This window comes from Gymnogyps californianus, chromosome 1 (assembly GCF_018139145.2).
Source record: "Gymnogyps californianus isolate 813 chromosome 1, ASM1813914v2, whole genome shotgun sequence".
Lineage (NCBI taxonomy): Eukaryota > Metazoa > Chordata > Aves > Accipitriformes > Cathartidae > Gymnogyps > Gymnogyps californianus.
The window spans coordinates 19600076-19622985 of record NC_059471.1 but is presented as its reverse complement, the minus strand read 5'-3'; the positions used below and the strand labels follow the sequence as shown (position 1 = coordinate 19622985).

Sequence of the window (22910 nt, the reverse complement as noted above, 5' to 3'; positions counted from 1 at the left end):
TCATGAGACTCTGAACTCTATTCACTTACTGGTAAATTATGTTGCACATCTCTTGAACCATTTCAGCAATTATCAGCCCTAGGATGAAAATCCATAGCAATACTCCTTTTGTCCTTGCAAAGTAGAAATGCTCTCACTGTATCATCAGTTAAATTTATGTATTGCTAAATAACTTCTAACTTTTTAATCCCAACAGTAACGACTACTTAGATTCAACAATCAAAACACAGATTGGCCAAATTATTCTTTGTGACATGTTTCCAATGTGCCTAAATGATTTGCTTACAGAAGTTAAACTTCAAAGCAGCTTGCCTGACCCAAGCAGGGTCTGCCAGAGATGTTATGGAGTTGCATACCTAACCCGCAAAATTTTTTTAAATTAATTTTCAAAGTTTTCCTTTGAAATTAAGAAAACATTCAAAATATCTAATACACAAACCCCCTTACTAATAAAATACAATCTAGACATACTATGGTAATTTCCACCCTGTTTTTTTTTTGTTTTTTTTTTTTTTGCTAGGACTGTTTTAAAATAACATATTCATTATGATGAGCACATAGTTAAGCCCATTATAGTTACAGCAGAAATCTATTTCAGTTGTTCTTTTTTGAAACAAAATAAAACTTTCAGCCTTGAAACTGAATATTTCAAAAAGTTTCCATTCTTGTTACTCAGCCAAAGGTGTGTTGAGCAGGTGGTGAGTTAGTAAGTATATGAACAACAGACAGACAGGATGAATATAAGTGGCAGCTGCAGTTTTATTAGAACAAAAAAAAGACTTTCTGCAATCACCATTCTGCAGTCCCACTCTACTATTAAGTAGTTCCAGTGCAGGTTAAAGGTCTTCTATCACATAATCAAAATAAAAAGAGCATCTTCTCCACTTACTCCTAACTTCCAACACCCTTCCCTCTCCCTCCATTAGAGTACTCCACAGAAACACAAACAACAATCTCTGTGTTGCATTTTACCTCTGCGCATTTTTTTTTTTTAATCTATAGTGGATACTAACTGGAAATCACAAAAAATTACCATCAAAATAGTAAATTCTTGAGATTATATGACTGTTTAACTACCTGTAACACTGTCACTCTTCAAAAGCTATCATCAATAAAGCTACTAGATCTGCCCAAAATTTTCCAAACTCTCCAACTGCTTCCTGATCTCAGAAAAGCTCAGTCAGACATGCAGCATAATAAAGGATAACTCTCTTGCTGAATGTACAGGGAAGGAGAAGAGGACAGGACAGACAGGAGGAGCAAGAGCTGCTCAGGAAACCAGAAGAGCTTAAATACGAGAAGGAAAAGTGGGCTAAAGTTAAGCACATGGCCCTGTATGCATCCCTCCAAGCCATGGGAAGGTGAAGGACCTTAGAAGATGACAGAGGTATTCAGCTCCAGCTGTATTTTTACTGTATATGATCTCTCATACTTCTTGCCATTTGTGCAAACCTGGGGGTTGCTATATTCCTTCTTATTTATTCAGCATTCCTATCATTGAATGTACCGAACAGTGCATGTTAGAAGGAAATTGAGCAAATCCTGTCAGATATCTGAGCTTCTTTTTGTTCAGTTGAAGCTGTTTTCCAACTGCTCACATTTCAAACAAAGCCTTTTTTCACAGGCAAAGAAAAGATCACATGACAATTCTGATGAAAACTTGGTATTATAAATTGTCCCACAACCTATAAAAATTTGATTAAGAACAAAAAAAATGCATTTGTCTTAAAATAAAACATTATAAGAAAGCTGCATATTCACTTAGATAATACCAAAAACTTAAATATGGTAAGTTGTGGTATTAATTTATACACCTCCATTGGCGATTTATATGCATAGAAAAGGAAAGCTACAGTTAACAGCCTGCTGTACTTATTAGCAAGAGATTGGTGATGATTTTTAACATGAAGGCATTTCAGCATAAAATTCATTGACAGAAATTTGTCTAACTAGTGATTGGACAGCCAATTGCAGAAAGAGATCTTACCTACATAAACATACATAAATAATTTCCACATAGCCAAAAGTTACTTCACATGTATATTTAAAAATATAACAAAACAATGAAAAGGGAACATGTAATAATATGCATGATAAAAACTGTAAAATCACAAAGATTTTGGTAGATCTATCTTCTGAACTTCTGTCAGTTCATGAATTTTTAGCAATGAGCTATACTTTTACTTGGAAGTACCAATACTGTATCTTTTCTATGACCTTCCTCATTTGCTAATATACACTGTGGCTTAAACTGCTATACTATCTTTTCAGTAATGGTGATTCATCCTAGTCCTCTGTGCCCTCCAGGAGGGCAATCTTTTATAAGAGATGCAAAACTGTCCACGCTCCCAAGCAGATGTTTAATTTAATTCCAGTTTGTATTTCAATGGAAGGATAGGAGGGCTGACTAAAGTTCAAGGTCAGATTATAGTATTTTAGGGAATACTGTAGTACATAGGGAACAGTAAGAATACCATAACATAAACAATAATGATACGTATGAAGTGCATCTGCATATATTTTGGTACTGTAGTCAACCTAACCGAGAGAAAGATTCAGCTCATACTAATGAAAACCCCTCATTGATTAGAAACACGGTTTCTAGGCTGTATTGACTGTACTGACTACAGTTCCATTAACTGTAATGGCAGCTTGGACACCCAGTGAAGATAACTAAATTTAGGTGTCTTAATTTTGAAATGAACTGCATTCACTGTAACTTCTGTGGCAGAAATTTCATTTAGATAAAACTCATCTCTTGCCAGTGTTTTTATAAAGTTATTTTACTGAGCAGCATCAATATAATTATTATGTTTCCATAAATCATTCTTTCCCTTGCTGAAAAATATGCTGTGGCTAAGAAAGATATCTTTGCCAATACAGTATTAAAAAGTAGTAATGTGAAGTTACTATACCTGGTTAAAATCCTGCTGCCTCAAGTAAGTAGTGGCTTTATTTATTTCCAGGTCATTGGCTAACTCGACATAGTGGGAAGCTTTTACTACTTCAACACACCTGCAACAGAAAGCAAGCCATAAAGATAAACAAAATGCATCTGTGCAAATGCCACTTTAAGTTATATACTTTTGCAGCCAATTCGCTTTCCAAAACGAGTTATTCTTAGCTATTCTTTCTTTACAGAGGCAAAGAGCACTTTGATTAAAAATATTTGAAAAAAACATTTTATTCCCACAATCTACCTTAATAATACTATCTCTGCTCTCATTTTTTTTAGTCAGCTGCCTAAACATCATGTTGTTTTCCATCACTGCGGGATACTTGATGTCAGATATTGACCAAGATCATTTTCCAAACCATTTTCTTTGGATACGTTCTATCAGGTGATTTTTCAAACCTGATCTCCTGTTGCATCTACTACCAAATCCATAAACCAGCTTAGTGAACAAAGCCAGAGACTGCAGATTGTGTCCATGAGCTATATAATAATAATAAAGTCATAATAATAAACCTCTTTCTGGTTGCCCCCCAGTTACTTTTGGCTTAGGGTCTTCTGCAAAATGAGAGCAGAACAGAACACAGCAGATAGTTCAGATGTTCATTCACAGACACCATCTTCCAGGGTTTCATGTGGTGTACTTTAAAATTGCCTAATCATCTGAAGCAAGACCTTTATTTATTGTATGCATATACTGTTCTCTCAAACAGTTTGGAATTAAGCACACTAAAGAACAACTTTGTGGGATGCTTCTTTAATTCCTTCCACTTTTTTTTTTTAAAGTGGTAGAAAGCCTTTTTTTTTTTCTTCTAATAGTTGGCTACTATTTGCCAACAAAAGTTTAATTTAACAAACTGCCTGCTGCTATAATTGGGTTGGCACATGGACAGTCTCTATACAAAGTATACAAATGCCTTTTGATGTTGGAGGAAAAATTATATTGAAAAAAATAGCAATTTCTGCAAAGACATCTGTAATAAAAGTCAAAAACCAGTTTTCACCTGTTACTGTTAACATCTTTTAACTATAAAATGCAATGAGATCTAACTATCCAACTGTTCCTTATGGAATATGACAGAATAGTCCCAAGATTATGTCACATTTTAAGTAAGAAGGTATGAAATCTGAAGATTATTTGTTCCCACTTTATTTCTGTACATAAAATTCATCTGATTAAAAGCACATTTAATACTCAGAGGACTCATAACACAGTGCAGTATTTGGAAAACCAAGCTCAAACTGCTGGTTAAACTTCTTCACTGGGCTTGAATACCTCAGCCTAGGAGAAGAGAAAGTAAATCTGTCCTGATATACACAAAACAATCCCACATATCTCACCAGAAGTTGTTCAATTAGCCAGAACAGATATGAGTGTTTTACTTCATGACAAGTATTTTATGGATAGCACTAAGGAAACAGAGTATCTGACAACCTTTTCCAGTTTTCTTGAACAAAAAACCACAAGATACAGAGCAAACAAATCTGACTTATTCATGCTAAAAAGTTATAAAGCAGCAAGCTAATTTTCACAAGACATACCGTTTAAGTTCTGATAAGTCAGAATGGCAAAAGTAGGGAAATTAAGATTATAATGATCATTAAACCATCAAACACCACCTTGTGGACTCTAGCAGACTAAACATGTCTGTCTGAGAGATTATTTCATGTTAGTATAAACAGCTTTATTAGTAAATTATAATTATAGGACCTGTAAAATTTGAAAATAATTCTAACTGGCCAAAAAAAAAAAAAAGTAAAGGAAAGTTCTCTCTTCCCATCAAACTTCCTTCACTTCCCAAACACTGAACATATCTGTTAGTAATGTTGTGGCTGCAGATACACAACATTCATTTGCGTACATGTTATTTTCCAATAATGTTATTAAAAATACTAAAAATATCAAAGTCCATCCTTATAACAGAAAACTAAAAACTAGTTAAAAATACATCTTGAAAAGTTATACTAATCATTTTTATACTGTCCTTATAGGAAGTGTGTCTATTTCATTTTGTTTTAAAGAGAAGACTATTCTGCTGTAGAAAATACCACAGCAAGCAAAAGCTAAGCTGTAAATTGAAAAATAAAGTGGATACAAGAGTCCAAATGGTAAACGGTATCAGCAGCCTATCACTGTATACACTCGTATAAATGTTTAAGAAACAGTAGATTAAGTTTACATTCATAAACATTAAGTTTATAAATGAAATGCAAATAAACCTTTCTAATAATATTTAGATTCCAGTGTTCCATACAGTGACTCTATGGAGTAAGGAAAACTTCTTAGGCACCCTAAGTCTTCATTATGCTATCTTCAAACTTACAGTAAAGAGTAGTGATCGTTGCCTTCTGTATAGCATTTGTCTATCAAGACTTTTAAAAGTTCTTCAATTTTCAAATTGAATTTTCAAATTCAATTGAACTTTAAGAAGCTTTTTGTGCTAATACAAAACAGTTCAAAATGTATAATTAACAGTCGAGTTTCAATGATAAATGAAATAAATTTTTAACACAGAATAGACTCTAACGCTTTGGTTTGTTCTTCTCTACAGCATTATGGATGCAAACTGAAAATAGCCTGGACACTATGTTTGAGATGTGCAGCAAACTATGTTTCCCAGGCTGTTTATGTTTGTAAATCTGGTTTCATAACCAGCACGAGAGATTGGCATATAGTTTAGACAAAAAGAAGCCCTGCTTGACTCTTACCAGTCATAGCCCACTGCAAAAGATGTCTCAATTACTGGTGCAATGAGTTTAGCAGCTGTCATGATGTATTCCTCTGCCATGGATTTCCTAAGAATAAAAAAAACAACACAAAAACCAACACACAAACATGTCACCATTTCAAAAACATATATAGAAAAAATAACCAAATCTTCTTCTTGCTTCTTCCTGCACTCAGGACAATCTTAGAAGTCAATCTAACCAGTCCCCTGCTACTGCTACTGCCCTGTATCTTGATAAAGCTCTCAGTTTTTTGTTTTCCTTTCACTGTACACTGTAGTTGTATTTTTAAAAAAACCCAATGGTGCAAGTTTTAAGCAGTGTAACCTATAGCATTTGGGGTAGATAATCTACTTTAGTGCAGTACACTAAACTGAGTGACCCAACTGGTTCTTCCAAGCGTGTTCTTTCCTAAGAATTATGAGGACACTTTTATAACAAGAGCTGTGGACACCTGAGAAGACTGATAATACTTTCAGGAGCTAAAATCCATGGCACCACAGTCAAGAAAGAATAGACTCCACCATTACCTCTCACGTTCTATTTGCCTTAAGCTGTCATTTTTAATGGCTTCAATCAGTAGATTTGTATGTGGATCATCCTGGAGGGGGACAAAACAACTGCAAATTATGCCAGTATACATGCATTTTAATTATTTTATAGACAATATGACTGTAAACATAAATTGATGCAATTTACATAGTCAATAACATCAGTTATTTACTTTTCACATTTCAAAAAGCTAGCTTCAGTTTAAAGTAGTTTTCTAACCACAAAATCTGAAATTTGGCATTATGAGTACTTTAATCCTGGTTTTCTCATGTATGTGGTCATAGCTCACATTAGGGTTGTTAATAGGTGTAGTTAACGTCATGTGTATCAGACTGGGAAGGCTGCAAACCACAGTGAGAATACTCATGTGCTTAAAAATAAGCATGCTTAAGCATTTGCTGAACTGCAGTGGTATTCAGCAGATGAGGACTTGTGCTACCTTCTCATTACAATAACTCACATGATCATCTTGTGGTTTCTATCACACATCCCTGTTAGTTCTAAAAGAACTAATGCAGGTATGCTGGGTAGCCACCCCTTCCTCATTTATTGGGAATAGAGCATAGATTTATACAAAATAAAGACCAGAAGGAAACTTTGTGATCTTTTCTCTGACATCTTCGTAACAAAATACGGAACTTGGAATGTCTGTTAAAACTATAGCTTGCCTATCCTCAGAAAGAACTTCTACAGTCTAAAGCTTTTCTTCCAATGAATGATCTTACATAGTCTTCAAGTAATTCAAGTGTTTAATGACCCTTACTGTTACATAATTTCTAATATGAGAAATTATATATATCTCAATTATACATAAAAAGATATAAGAAATTATATACATATTTATCAATAAATATAAATATATATGCTTTGTATGTTAAATTTTATTTGCTTATGCTAGGACAATAGGAAGCAACAGCTACTCTTAAACTGCAAACAGTTTGAAGACTAATTATATCTTTGATCTTTAGGACTGAAAATGGAAGCTTTGCATCACTGAAAAAAAGATTGCTAAGGAATATAAAGGGCTTGCCTTGATCTTTCTATAGAGGACCTTTCTAAGAGGGACCCTAAACCTATTAATTACTTTTTCTTGTCTTTAACATCATGAGCTGCTGGTTTCACGGTACAAAGGAAGCCCAGTTTCCAACAAAGTCTAATAAACTAAAATAAGCCTCTGTAAACTTTACTAACATTTTCTTCTGTAAAATAACACTACAATATTACAAGTTTTATTAGCACACATTTGAGATAACTTGCATTAACTCACTCATTGCTTTGCTCCCTTTATTTTAGCTTATAAATACTTTATTTATACAAAATTTTAATAAAGGAGGTAAAGCAGCAGATAAGCTATGTAAGTCAGCTCAGATGAATTTCAACAAAATCGTTATGAATACAATTGTGTGGTATGGATTTTATGTACATCATATCTTTTGAGGAAAAAGGGATCTGAATGTTCTCAACATTATTTGACACTTCTGAGCTGTACTGCCACACTAAGTTCATGCTGGTAAAAAAAGTTATTTTAGATACATAAAAACACATCAACTTACATATTCAGTATAGTCCAAGCATTCAACGTCTCTCCCCCTTTCTCCTGATTTACTATATAAAGACATACTTTATTTTGTTCAAACATACATAGTTTATTTTGTTCAAACTTACATTTGGTGAAATGTATTTGTCATCATAATCCACTTCCAAGGGAACAGCAATCAGTTTTTGGAAGGCTTTTTTCATTTGCTCACCGTTTCCAATAGCAAAGTAACATAGGATCAAGTTGAACCCTGCCTTCAAGTTTGGGGACATGCTCATTATATGTTCAAATGAAGAAATGGCATCAACATATTGGCCAGTTTTAATAAATGCAACTCCAATATTTTGCATTATTTTAATCCTAAGTAAAGAAATCAGGATTAGGTTATATTTTTAACTATCAAATCATACTGTATCCAAAATTTGTATTTCAGAATGAAGCCTACTAGTAGAAACTCACCTCATCTCTTTGTGGACACTAGGAATCTGGTCTAGAGCCATACGGTAGAATTTGATAGCTTTGGAATAGTTCCGTTGCTTTAAATATATATTTCCCATATTCACCTTCAGCCTACCTATCAAAAGAAGTCAATGAGTTACAGCCTTTTAAAGCATAGTTACAACATTTTAAAATTGTTTCAAAGTGACAGAGTAGAACAATTTCTTAATAAATTTGTCTTCATTGTAGGGTACCAGTGTCCCATTAAAGAAGCACTGCACAGAACAGCCTTCTGTGAATTTTCACCCAGAAGGAGATGAGGTAGTAATGAAACCTAGAAAAGAACCATCATGTAAGATGTATTCTGATTTCCATCGTGAATTGAGGGATGAGGTAGAGATTATTTATAGTGCTCTTCAGGAAGACAGCTGCAAATAAGCATCTCTGAGACAAGTGCACTGTAGGAGTCTCAAAGATGTGCAAAATACTAAAAGAAGCTTTCAGAAGGGGAAAGCTGAGTCAAAAGAGAAAAAAATCAGTATTAGAGCAGACAACAGGGTGTGTGTGGCATGAGAAAATGATATATTTGGCTTTATGTTTAGTTTAGCCTATGGAAAGAAAAGACTTCATGAGTTGGAGAGCCAAACCACAATAAGGTACACCAAGTCAGAGATTATGAGTATCTGTCATCCACTCTGAATGGAAGACATGAGGGCCGAGATCTCTGTGAGTCAACATCACGCAGATGAAGTCCTCATTTTGAATGCCTGACTACCAATTTTAATCCACTTCGGAATGTAACCTACCTCCATTGCTGAACATCTTATTCTTCACTATAACTTGGTAAGTATTCAGTGCTTCAGCATACATTTCATTAGCAGCATACTGACTGGCCAGATTGAAAAGAACCTATAGAAAAATGGAATTATAGGTACAAGAAAATACATTGTTCTCTCAACAGTAATAAACTTGAATTCATAATAGATAATTTCAAATTAATTTTACCTTGGAAGTATTGCTTTTACCAGTTTTAAGCTTCCCATCTTTAATGCCCCTTTGCTCTTGTACATTGACATAGAGAAAACAAGTTTCAAATCTACTTAGTCTAGGTAATTCTTTTATTTTTTTACTTAAATAACTACCATTAAAGTCATACTAAGTGGGCCTTAGACCTAAGTAAACACGATGTTATAATGCAAGGTTATTAAAAAACATTCATGCAAGATTATTCTCAGAAACTGTGTGTAATTTATGACTCCCAACATGTGGAAAGTGGTCCTACTACCTGTGGTCACTCAGTTTACGAAGAGAGAATTTTTCCAAACTGTTGTTTCAAAACAGAAGTTCTGTTGGTGTCAGGTAAAATACCTCCACATTTTTTCTCCAGCTCTACTCTGACCTTCACCATAAAATAAATTACTACGTCTGCCTAATTGAATGTGTTCATTGTTAATAATTTTCTCTACAGCACTATCTGGAGTATAACTTTAAATTCCCCCTAAGTATTTTATGTATGTTGTATCCTTTTTTTAAAAAAAAAGTCTACTATTAATTTGAAAACCAGAATGTAAATCTAGGTACCTGCTTTAAGATTCAGGATTTCGGAATATTAATATATCCTACTTCACGTAATATATTCTGTCACTTTATGGTTCAAGTTAAAGGCAGTGTCTGATCTCTCCTGTTTTCTTCTCTTGGCATGTTACATTTTCCAGACTATTTTTTAAGTACAGAGTTTACATCTGTTATATTTTGATATGCATGTTTTGCATGCGAATAGATGTTCATGGGCATCCTTCTTCACTTAATGTTGCCTACGTGGTTTCTCTGGTACTCGAGATTGCAAGGGAATAGACTCGATGATATAAACGGATCTTTGCAATCCAATGTTAAGTTTTTAACTTCAAGAAGTCATTCACTTTATCTTCATAAACTTCCCCCACCCCCAAACGTAGACCGTATCTGATCTGGTACACTGCTAGGAGCATTACAACACACACATACTCAGCCAACACTGAAATGTCTCTTTAGGAGGTTTTTTACCAACACCTTTCACTCATTGAAGATTTCTATGCACTTACTGAGTAAGTGAGGTCTAAGTTGATGTTTTCCGGAGTAGCAATTTGTTCACGTTGTCTCACCAATACTCTTTCCTTTCTTCCAGCCTCTTTTGCTTTTTCCAGAGCCTTAGATAAAATACTAGAATTTAGCAATGCCTTGAATCTTACTGACCCAAGATGACAAAAATACATTCAAAACAAGTATGAAAAGAATATACTTATGTCCATGTTCTTTATAGGCACAGACTGTACTCAATGCCTGAAAAGCAGCAATATAACCCACAGAAAGGTGTTAATTAGCAATAAGCAGACATACAGTTGTCTAAGTGTGCTTAGCTGTATAATTTTAGAGAAGTATAGTCACACACATATATACACCATAATCACTAGATTATGGTGACCCTAGAAGATTATTCTACTTGTATTAATCATAGACAGTGCACATAAATGTTAAAAAAAACCAAAACAAACAAACGAAAAACAAACCAAAGGAAAAAAAGAAAAAAGAAAAAAGAAAAGGGCAAAGAAAAGAAAAAAGAAAAGGGCAAAGAAAAGAAAAAAGAAAAGGGCAAAGAAAAGAAAAAAGAAAAGGGCAAAGAAAAGAAAAAAGAAAAGGGCAAAGAAAGAGGGAGCGTTTAGGCTTGGCATGTTTCCTTAGTTGCAGAATCCCAGTGCAGGCAGATGTTGGAAGGAAGTGAAGGCAGGAAGTAAACATGCATGTTACACAAATGTATGCTGTACATACACCTTGACTAATTCTGGATACTGGTAAATTGCTTCCCATTTTTAATCTATCCACAAGTGGTATTTCACATGTACATTCACAATTTGAGTAACTCCAAAATTATTATTTCATCCAGTGATAATCTCCTGCAGATTGGTGTCAAGACCCTTCGTACAAGTAACGCTACGGGTCTGCAAGTGCCATTAGCAGTCCTGTATGCCCCTGCAAGGGTGCAATGATTAAAAAAGTAATGGCCAGCACTCAAGGTAGCTATTTGGCAGCTAGCGGTGAAGGAATTACTTCTCAAGGTATAGCTTGATTCTTAGTCCTTATGATAGAAGGCAAATCCAACTTGGCTGTTTTATAGATAATGAGTTGGCAACTTTGATGACTTCTGCAGGAAAATGGATATTCTGCTGGACTTGTCAGAAACTAACACAAACATCCTAGAGGACCCTCAGAATAGTCTGGTATAATCTACATAAGAAACAACCCTTTGACATCAAGGAACAAAGAACATTCTTGGTCACACATGCAAGAGGCTCAAGAATTTACAAAACAGGTTGGCTCATGTCCTAGTAAAGGTGAAATTCAGACATTATATCAGAAATAAATTAGGATAGGTCTGTAAGGATACTTATCCTAAATGAACATATTAAATGGATAGACTTCTTTCATACTCTCTGATCAGAAGCTAGCAGCAGCAGGAAAAAAACCCCAACATTTTATTACAAAAGTGCAACATAAGAGGATCTTTGTCGGCTTGAAGGGTGGACCCATCCAGCCTGAACACCGGACTTAAGTCCCACTTTGGGACTCAGAGTTTCACTATTAGAAGCCACCTTAACTCCCCAAGGAAGTAAACTCCCTACAGTGTGGACTGCTAGGCAAAGATATGCTAAGTGAAATCCCTCTCTCCAAAGGAGCCATCAGGCTATTAGCTCAACAGATAATCCAAAAATCATTGGAAAGGAGTATGACTGAGGTAGACCAGGATTCCAGACAGTTGTCCTAGTAGGCGCAAGCATAAAGGCAGTCCTCACACAGTACAGTATCATCCTGGTATCAGAACTGTCTAGGCTGACCTATCACAATCAAAATGACCAATGTTCGATCTTGTCTTAATTTGATCAGGATCACTGGAATTGCTGCACAAACTGAAGAAAGGCATATACCAGGCCTTTTGATCAGAGAAACAAGAATGCATTCAGAGAGCTGGGACAGCTTTTTTCTCAAAAGCAATAGATACAATGCTGCTTTGTAGTAGGCAAAAAGATATGGGATGTTACCCATCCTGAAAGACAGTCCTCAAGACAAGTGGAATCTTCCAGTCATAGTCTAATAGAGTAAATGTCCTATTCTGTATTTGAAAATATTCACACTACACAAGACAAAATCATTGACAAGAAAAGTACATTCTTGCTGTACTAGTTTGAAAGGTAAACTGCTGTCTTAGAGAGAGGAGAAAACCTCGAATCAGGTATGCTTCTTAATGAAACACTAGATATTTCTCTACAAACAAAGGGCAGATCCTGCCACTGTAACATGGAGTATCTCTGAAACATGCAAATAAAGGATTTCTACTTAAGATTATCTGCCAAAACCAGATAAGATTGTAAGGATAACATATGTAGTCTGATAAGAAGCATCACATAGGCACACAACATCACCTTGCAAAAAAGAGTTAAGGAGGCCTTCACTGTGTGTGGAGAGCACTGGACAATATAAAGTCCCTTCAAGATAAGAAAGCCCTCACTGTCACTGGGTCCAGCATGGCTCCCGAGAGCTGAATGAATTCTAGATCTCAATGCAAAGACAAAGACTTCTGAACAAAGATGATCTATCAAAAAATGGACTGCATGCTTCTTAACAGATCCAAACTGCAGCTAAGACTACTCGTACATTAAGACAGCTGAGGTAACATTAAATGATGCTGTACCCATCATGTTTCACAAGACCTAAAGAGATATTTGAAATTGTCTGCATCAGAGTGCGGACAGAAGAATATTCCTTTGTGTCAGACAAAAAGACAACATTTATTAAAAGTGCTAACTTTGGACAAGTTAGCTTTAACTCACTAATTAATCTCTACTAGATGTAAATCAAATGGGCTAGAGCCTGTTATTTAGCCACTACTAACTGGCACAACATTGCTCTAGTACCCTCTACAACAGACCAAATACATTCAAACTGCCTATTGGAAATAGTTCCTTATCCATAGTAAGGAACCTTCAACCATATCTAGGAACTGTTTAGAAAAATGCTAGTTAGCCTGGGCCAAAACTGAGCCAGTAACCATGCTAACAATGTACAAACCTATTGCTTAATTCACAAATATAGACATTGTGTACAATGGACAAACAGTGCTATTTTCCCAATTTGTAGCAGAGCTCAGACCGTTACAGACCATTTGCAATCTTTGTAACGAATTTTGGAGCTCTTAGTCTCCAAAACATGAGAACTTGATCAAACCAAAGGCCATCTAGCCTAGGATCTGTATCAGACAGTATTACACAGATCAGGAAAGATGCTTTACCTATTCTTGTACTCTAACAATACCTCCTCAGAATACACTCCTAGACTAAAAAATTTTGCAGCTCAGATGATTGAGCAAGCAACATCATCTCTCATAGCTCTAGTTAATTTTTTCCCCTTATGGATCAGATGCCATCAACTTGAGAGGGCAACAGATGAGCACAAAGGAAGTCTACATCCCTAAGAACCCAATGTATCTCATTAATTCTAACAGTTGAGCCTGCTCTGCCTCCAGTAGTTTAGGAGCTGGAGCTGACCAGTCCAAAGCATATGGAATAAAACATAAGCCTGGTCCTAAGAAGGAAGAGTTAGAAGCTATTTTGACACAATGGAACCCAAGGCTAACGTGCTTTATTGCCACTGTCCTATGAAGGATACTGGTGTTTGCACTTTAGGGTTTGCTTAGCTTGGAAGGTCCCCTTGTCTGAAGGACTGAAGGAAGATGAAATAGTTCATCTTGATGCTGACCCCTTATGGTGCAACAAAAGCAATATAGTGTCTGCCATACGCTATAGCACCAAACAGCCCCTGACATGGAAGGGTACTGTGAAGGTGGCTTACGTGAGATTGACCCTGGTGCTGAGCACCAGTCCTGGATGAAAACTACATTATCCAAAAAGCCCAAGCAACATCAAGGACACGGAATGTCACTCAGACAAGATCCTTACACATCTGAGGATCAAAGGCTGCAAAGATGCCAATTACAAGCCTGGTATTGAAGAAGGGTCACCCACTCCCACAGAGTCCATAGGTTAGACTGGGCAAATTTGTGCCGGTATGACTAACTGATCAGACCCATTTGAAGAGGCCAATGGAGATACAGGGAAGGAAGTTTTTGTAACACGGAAATCTTAACAAATACATACACAAGAAATAAGCTCCTACCTTTTTTTTTTGGCAATACAAGGTATCACTGGATTAAAAGAGTCGTAGCAAAGTTAGAATTAAGATGATTTTAATAATTTGAAATGTTTGAACCAAGTCAGTTTGAAATATCTATCTATACAAATGGTTTTTCACATAATAGCAGAAGTGAAGTGAAATCTAGAAAAGTTACCAATTTCAAGTCTCCACAGCTGTTGGCAATGCAGCTTTCTTCAACCAGTTCATTCACTTTTTTTTCCAACTGCCTAATCTTCTCTTCTGAACTAAGAATAACAATAAAAGGATTAACAGTAGTAATGTAACGGCAAATACTAAGCTTTTACACAGGACATTCTCAGTAAAACAACACAGTGATGTATCACATGTCACAACTAACTGGTTTTCCCATCAAAGAAAATATAATGTGAAGCTATGCCCAGAGAAGATCCTCCAAAGATATCACATTCACACTTTTAATTTGAGAACAGAGACCTAAGAAAACATAAATCCTCTTATAAGAGCAAGACAAACATGCAAATTTCATGGGCCCAATTTGTTCAGAAGTAATGACAGAACAAACAGATGGGCTAGTAAAACTTTCAAATCAAACGCCTAGTGAAACTAAATATTGTATTAAGAGCAACTAATTGAACCTTTATTTGCATAGATAACTTTAAAGTATAGCTTGCAAATGCAGATTTTAATAAACAGTTGTTATTCACCTAGATTTTTTCTTCAGTTAAATAACCAAACATTTCAGTAGGATTCCCTATCCCTATATAGCTATATTTGAGGAATACAACTTCTGTATTGAAAAGCTCAATGACTTGTTCTCAGTGAACTCCCCAACATTCACACCAGCCTGCAAAGCTTTCACAACCTCAGTTTTACCTCAAGTGCTTAGGTCAGAGTGAACAGGGAAAAACAGCAGGCAAAATCCCCCCAAGTTCTTCCCAGAGAGATGCATGAATTATGGTGTTCCGTGCCAGTCACACACTCTTCCATAATCCTCCACCATTCTATATAAGTATCACAGCATTTGTGTGTCCAGGTTGCTGAGCTACAGTCAGAACCAGAAATCACTGAAATCAGGCATTTCTGAAAGTCAGTGCAACTGCTCTGGCAAGTCAGCCAACTACATGCATAAATGTTTGTAACTGCCTGGATGTTTTTAAACTCTACCCATGGTTGGTTTTTTGTTGCTGTTAATGCTTTGAAATAATTTAATGCAAAACTGAACAAACCTGTCTGAATTTTTCATTTCCAGAGGCGGAGCAGGACCTCTTGCTTGGCCAAGAGGATCAAATGAAGAACCTGCAAAATTAACAGAGTACTGAAAATGCTAAAACAACATCTCCCTCTGGCAGCTAGTGATTTCTACAAACCGTACCTCTCATAGCTGCCTTAGTGTAACCTGCAGCATGCACTGCTGTCATTGGTCGAGTAACCCCATCCTTAAATAAAAAGGAAGACATATTAAAATAATCTTCCTAAAAAATTCATGTCCGTACTGTCCACAATCTGTTACATATTACAAAACCTTTAAATACAAAAATCAGTTGTTACCACCTCAGTAAACTGAATATTTCTTAAAGTGTTTTTCTTTCTCAAATATTATACATCATATAATATGGGTTTGTTTCAGCCTTGAGAAAAGAAGGCTTAAGGGAGACCTTATCACCATGTTCCAGTATTTAAAGGGTGGCTACAAAGAAGATGGAGACTCCCTTTTTACAAGGAGTCACATGGGAAAAACGAGGGGTAATGGGTACAAGTTACTCCTGGGAAGACTACGGTTGGACACAGGAGGAAAATTTTTCACAGTGAGAACAATCAGCCATTGGAATAATCTCTCCAGGGAAGTGGTGGATTCCCCAGCATTGGACACTTTTAAGATTCGGCTGGACAGGGTGCTGGGCCATGTTGTCTAGACCGTGCTTTTGCCAAGAAAGGTTGGACCAGATGATCCTTGAGGTCCCTTGCAACCTGGTATTCTATGATTCTATGATAACTGTCTACAAAGTAGATGAGCAAACACTATTGGGAAACTGTAATCGACACAAAGGAACACTTATTACTTTGTGTAAAATACTTGATTTCAAACATATTTTTAGAAAATTCTTAAGAATTGTTGGTCTTGAGATCTGTAATGTACTCGAGATTACTGTCACAGTTTCACAACTCAGTTTCTTTTTTAATTTTTGTTGACAATAAAGAGAATCCTATGAAATAATGGATCAGAATGTTTTACTTTATGTAAACCAAAAGAGGCAGAAACAAACCACAATTTTTTTGTATTTGTAACTTATTACCAGACAATGCCTCCCAACACAACAATGTCTGACCCCACCCCATGCCAGCTTATTAAACTTTCTTGTCAGGACTCTGAGTGCACTAATAAGCCTTAATGGCCCTGACCAGACTCACCTGGGGCCTCCAGCCACACACCCTACCCATGGGTCCAGGAGCTTTATTTAAGCTCAACCCTGGTCCCTCAGCCCCTGCCTAAGCTTTGTTAGAGGACTACTGGTTTCCACATCAGCCACAGTGTCCCTTGATCCAATTTCAACCTGTGGGTTGGCCTCCTGGATTGATCTTAGCCTTGCCTTGTCCCTATGGACCTGGCCAGTGATCATTGGTCCTAACATTGGCCTATGCATTGACTTTTTGGCTTGACCTTGGACCTGCCTCATCACCATGATATTGCCTTACGTTCTGGACTTCTGGTTGGACATGGTCACTGTTTCTGGGTGAGTCCTACTTGCCTTGCTCAGGTATTGTGGGACTGGGTCCTGGCTGGTGAGGCCCCTGCACTGCTGGCCATGCGATTTCCTTCTAGGCTCCTGACTTGTCTTCCCTTAGGGAGTAGCCCTACTCTTGATGCTTCCTGGTAATTCCTGTTTCCCACCCGGGGTTGACACAAAAGAATATAGTGGCTATAGATATATTTAACATTAAGTCAATATACTTAAGGGTGGTGGTGGGAAAGTCATTGGTAAATTGCAGCAGATGCTTATTAGAGTATAAGCATGTACGAAAAACATGAAAACCATAATATACCTCTCTCCTATTTCAATGAAAAATTATTCATTACATGTCACTAAGTGTTAAAAAGCACTACACTGGTATTGCTTCCAACCCTGTGCTCAAATAAAATACTCATCACAACCCTCATGCTTTCCGACAGTAGTATTTTCAAAAAAGGACAAATTAAAACAGTGTAATAACTTGTATTATTTCAATGAACTTTTAAGTATTTGTATCAAACCCAAACACTTATCAGAAAACTTCATTGTTCCAAATCAATATAAAATATAAATATTGAAACTTCTACCTGTATAGCTCCTGTCATTGGTCTTCCCATAGATGAAGTTAAAGTTGCCTTTGACTACAAAAATAAGTAAATTGTTTGAAACTAGCATTCACAAAGCATTAGAAGCCTGTAGAGGCAATGCACAGTCTTCTCAACACTGAGTTTTAAGAGTTGATCTAACTCACATAAGCTCATAGCAAAATTCTCATTTATGTTATTCATATGCAATATACTGCCAGTGCCTGGCAGACTTAAAGATGTTGAATGCTTCAGTTAGCACAAATTCACAATATTGTTTTTTATGTATTTGGATATTTGTCAGACCTTTTAAAAAATTACATAGAAATTTATCTGAGGCAGCAGTACTTTCCATTATTAAATTATTGAAATTACTACCTTTAAATTGAACAAATATTTTACATAAAATACTTCAGTAAGATTCCAAGTACAGCTGATAAGAAATTAATATAGGGGCAGATTTTAAGTCATACTTTCATGAAGATTTATTTTACAATAAATACAGATATACTTTGAAATTGCCAATGGATATCTTTTCCATTAGCTGACAAGCAGCATGCTGTCCTTTTGTAGTAGTGTTAAAAATGTAAAGAAATAAACGTGAAATATTTAGTAGTAAGTGCTAAAGGCTGGTACAAATATACAATACAAGCAGACAAAAATAAAGGGTTTCAGGCCATGAAAAATCATTCCCCTAATTCCCACTCAGAGCCCTATGTTTTACTATTTTACCCATTATCCATCACACATTATGACTGTTTTTCATTTTTTATGCTAAGGCTGAATCTACATTAACAAGGACCATAGTGTAGGAGAAGCAAATCTGCAGAGTGAAACAGGTAGTACTGTGGACTGGACAATGCTTTGGAGGTTTCTAGCTCTACTACTGCAGATAAACATTTCAGTCCTTATTATCCTTAGGAAGTGCCTTTTTGTGCACTCCTTTAACAAGATAGTTTTTCCTGTCACAGCTACAGTGTACTACACTAAAAACCTGCAAATACAACTGCTAAGAAAAAGCAGTCTCAAAAGGAGTATATCCAGAGCAGGTAACAGAAGGTTCAGAGTAAAGGTGGTATTTCAATGACTTCTAATAGAATTTAGGTGTTATTGAAATTGTTATCCAGCTAAGTTGCATAAGAGATCTAAAGCAATGTGTTCTCCCTTCTTTATTTGTCATAAAACTTACAGGAACTTTGTATCTAAGAGCACTGTCGTTTCAAATTTGACTGAGACAGGCTAACAGGCTGAAAATTTATTGGGATAAGGGGACAGTGGATATATTACTAATGCATAACTTATGTTTCCATAGAAAACCAGGTTACAGCATTAGGTATTTAAAAGTTACCATAGGTTAAGTATACCAAAGAATATAACCAACTTTTTCTGATTAAACTAGAGGTGTTTTGAAAGCCCATATTTTTTAAGGCTTAATTTCACCTTAACTTTCAGAAAACTTTCCCAAGCCCAAATTACAATCCATCCAGTTCCCCCTGCAAGAAAATTAGGTTAATACCTTGGAATCTACTGCCTTATACAGTATGGAAGTTGATTTGCAGTATGGTTTGGGAGAAAAAGAAAAAAAATCAGTAACCATGCCTTGACCAAGTGCGGAGTTGTGAATTAATTAAAATTAATGAATACATGTAGTTCACTGGAAGGAAATACTTCGATAAAAAGAGCTCACTTTATGCAAGGGATTAAATGGTAAATTTATTTTTTGGTAAATGCTTCATTTTCATTAAGAATACAACAGAACAAAAATGTACCCCAAATCCAGTAGCTAAAGGTCTTGAAGCTGATGTACCAGGAATTTTGGCTGTCACCTGGGTGGGAAAAAACAAAACAAAACAAAAAAACAACCCACCAGTTAACAACCATATGTGTTAATTATCAGTCTTTCTATATAGTTTCTATAGTGAATTCATAGAAATAATGTTTCAACTGTTATATAAAGGATTCTCATTGTAGAACCAGATTATTCTGGCAAAGAAGTAACATTAATCAGAGAGTTCCAGCTCTCTTTAGACATATAGTATGTACTTCTAAACTACAGGTGCCAACTTTATATTTAGTTTTGAAAACTGATATAAGACTACGTCACAGCTAAATGAAAGTAAGAAAATTAATGTAAATTACATGAATATGGAGGAAAAAGATCAGAACAATAACACACATTTTTCTAAATCCCATTGTCTAGTATGCATCTCAGCCTTACAATTATGTCAGAGCGAGTAGTAATTCTATGCGTAGACTGTTAAACAAAGTCCTTTCAGCATATATCATTTTGCTGTTTAACATCGTTTTATCTCATTTTATCAAACAAGAATACATGTTTCCAATCAAGAGTTCCTCGTTTGCTCTAGCTTAACTCCAGAACTTAATGGAACTTGTGGTTTGCTAATTTTTTAGTTCTTTTTCATATAAATAACTAAAGTCTGTATCTTCATGTTAGTAGCAGACAAAAAAAGATAAGAGATTCCCAAGATAGGTTTGTACCAGTGCCAAAATCAGAGCTAGGGCTCTAAAGAAGGTCTACACTATTGCAACATATTTTAAAAGGTACTTACAGGGGGTCTTCTACCATGACTTGTTCTTGCTGCCTGTTGAAAAGCTACATCATTTTCTAAATCCTAGAAAAGATAAAATAAAAATATCAACCCTTTTAAAACCACAACACCCAAAGCCACAATTCCAGAACCTTATGACTACTGAAAGCAGACAAGTAAAAAAACCAATTCTTCTTCCAAAAATACTTAACTTGAAGATAACTGAATGACAGGTTTTACTGACAGTAAATAAAGATTATATTATTTGGTCTATCTTTTTTGGTATTTTAGATTAGGAAACGTAAAAACTCATTATTCTCTGAAAAATAAAAACACACTGAGGAAGCAGAGCTTTACTGATAAAATAGAACATGAAATTTTATTTCTGTCCAAAAGCTTACTACTAGCATTATTTCTAAATTTTAACATTAATGCCTGTCACGCCAATACATTAAGGTATCTCATGTCTCTGAGGTCACACTGCAACTCCCATGAATATGGCAAAAGGATTTCACATAAGATGCCAAATCTTGCAACACTGGCCCTGCTTTGAGCAGGGTAGTGGGTTTGGACCAAACGACCCCCCCCCCCCCCCCCCCCGCATTGTTCCAATTCCACTACACCAGCAGTTACCAGGAAGTTGTCTGCAGGGTTACCTTAAGTCATCCCAGATGCTTTACCGATGGCACAGAGACCTGCAGGACTCCACTCTACTGTTATTTCCTTCAGCTGCACCACAGTAACAGATCAATGACCTATTGACCAATAAATAGCCTCTTTTGTCAGAAAACTTGCTGCTGCACACTGTCTGGGAAACACCACACTGAATGTGCCTGAATGTGAATATGGCTTTCAAATAACTAGGGTTTTATACTTCATAAATTCTAACCTTTAAAGCATATTAGACCTGCTATGAGATGCACACAAGTATTTTGTTGGAATAGAAAACTTATCAAAAAAATAACTATTCTAAAAGATCCTGGTGAAACTTCGCTAAATAATTTCACTTCAAAGCAGTAGTATGCTTGTGTATTACTGTACCCACATATTCTTATCTTGTACTTAGAAGTTAAAATCCTATGTATGGGAAAGGTGGGAAACAGCAAATATTTTTACCTCTGTGTCAAACGTGGGATTATAATCATTGTAGCCAGAATAAAGATCATCTTCATCAGCCTCAGGAGCCAGATGCACATTTTGCATCATTTTTCTGTGAAACCTTTAATGTGCCAAATATTATCTCAGTGGTTTTATATAAATCTGTAAAAATGTAAAATATAAATAGTAATAAGGTTTATAAGTTCAAAAGAGCTCCAATTTAATTTTCATTTTTAATTGCTGTCTTTGAAATTAAAAATAAGCTATGATTAGTCATAACAACTAGGGTTCACCTATAAACAATATTAAATGGCACCATTTCATAGAATTATATTTTGTTAGGTATTTATACCACTGCCATGAAAAATGTTTTAAAGATATTTATCATTAAAACTAAATTATTATAACAAGTAACTGTATTACTTTTAGAATGGTATCTTTACATTCACAGAGAATTCAGATTTAAGATAATTCTCCCATATTCTAAAGTTTGCCTTTTTTTATTAGGCCAAACCATAGTATTCAGTCTAATGAAATGTATCTCTTCTAGCTTCAAATCTTCCTTCTTTCCCATGTCCTTGCATCAACACAACCACAGCTATTCTCTATATGCAACGTTCTTTCTATAATTTGCCATTTCAATTCAAGTGGTTTTTAAAAACTAGAATTAAAGAAGCCTGGGTTCCAAGGTCTTTCTTCAATAAACACTTTAGCGTCTAATATGGCTGCATTCAGCTTGTGGTCCTTCCCTCACTGAGAACACTAAGGAGGTCTCTCTTTACCTGGCTACCTATTCTCATAAAAATCTTCAGAAGATAACATTCGATTTCAGCTATAATATGAAATACATGCATTTTAGCAAGTAAGCCTTAGCCAGGACGAAGCGCTGCACACGCCACTGAGGGCCGGTTCCTCTCCAGCAGGAGGATGCCCCCCGCTGCTTCCCACTTGGCGGGGGCCTCCTCTAAGCCGTATGCGGTGCCACCGCGGCCCGAAGCCGAATCGCTCCTTTTTGCGGGTTTCCTCCGACAGCGCCCGAAGCGGGGGCCGGCGGCGGTGTGCCCCAGGCACCGCCGCGCCGCACCAAGCGCACGGCGGAGGGGCCGCGCTCCCGCGCAGAGCGCGGCAGATCGGCGAGAGGCTCAGGGAACCAACGCGAGGGACGTCCCTCCCCCCCCGACACGGCAGCCACGGCCTGCTCTCCGGTCGCCCACCTCCCGCTGCGGGCAGCACCGCGGCCCGCTCCTTCTGCCCCGAGCGCGGCGGAGGCCGCCGGGCCCGGCCCGGGCCGCGTTGCTAAGGGGGACGTCGGCGGACGCGATCCCCTAATGCACCGCGCCCGGTTGGTAGGAGAGGAGAGCGGAGCCGGGCGCAGCCCGCGGCCCGTGCCGAGGGTGCGGGCTGGGCCCCGCGCATGCGCAGAGCAGCTGCCGAAGCCTTTGACCCCGTGTGGGCGTCGCCTGCTGTGAGGGGAGGTTGCCGGGGCAAATGGCGGCGTTAAGAGCAGGGCGGGCGAGCGGGCCAAAAGGGCTTGTGCTGCTC

General features: G+C 36.8%; 1 protein-coding gene across 2 annotated transcripts in view; it reads right to left on the bottom strand.

The window, feature by feature from the left end:
* Positions 1-22645, bottom strand: part of IFT88 (intraflagellar transport 88) — a 51819-nt gene extending 29174 nt beyond the window's left edge. For both annotated transcript variants that reach the window (XM_050911110.1, XM_050911116.1), the window contains exons 1-15: positions 22583-22645; positions 21387-21530; positions 20292-20354; positions 19491-19547; positions 17725-17778; positions 15781-15844; positions 15635-15704; positions 14584-14674; positions 10289-10393; positions 9014-9116; positions 8229-8343; positions 7898-8129; positions 6211-6281; positions 5663-5749; positions 2916-3015 (exon numbers count right to left, since the gene is read on the bottom strand). In XM_050911110.1, coding sequence (XP_050767067.1) covers positions 2916-3015; positions 5663-5749; positions 6211-6281; positions 7898-8129; positions 8229-8343; positions 9014-9116; positions 10289-10393; positions 14584-14674; positions 15635-15704; positions 15781-15844; positions 17725-17778; positions 19491-19547; positions 20292-20354; positions 21387-21476 — 1302 coding nt within the window. In that variant the 5' untranslated portion in view covers positions 21477-21530; positions 22583-22645. The remainder of the gene's footprint in view (positions 1-2915; positions 3016-5662; positions 5750-6210; positions 6282-7897; positions 8130-8228; positions 8344-9013; positions 9117-10288; positions 10394-14583; positions 14675-15634; positions 15705-15780; positions 15845-17724; positions 17779-19490; positions 19548-20291; positions 20355-21386; positions 21531-22582) is intronic.
* Positions 22646-22910: the final 265 nt, after the last annotated feature.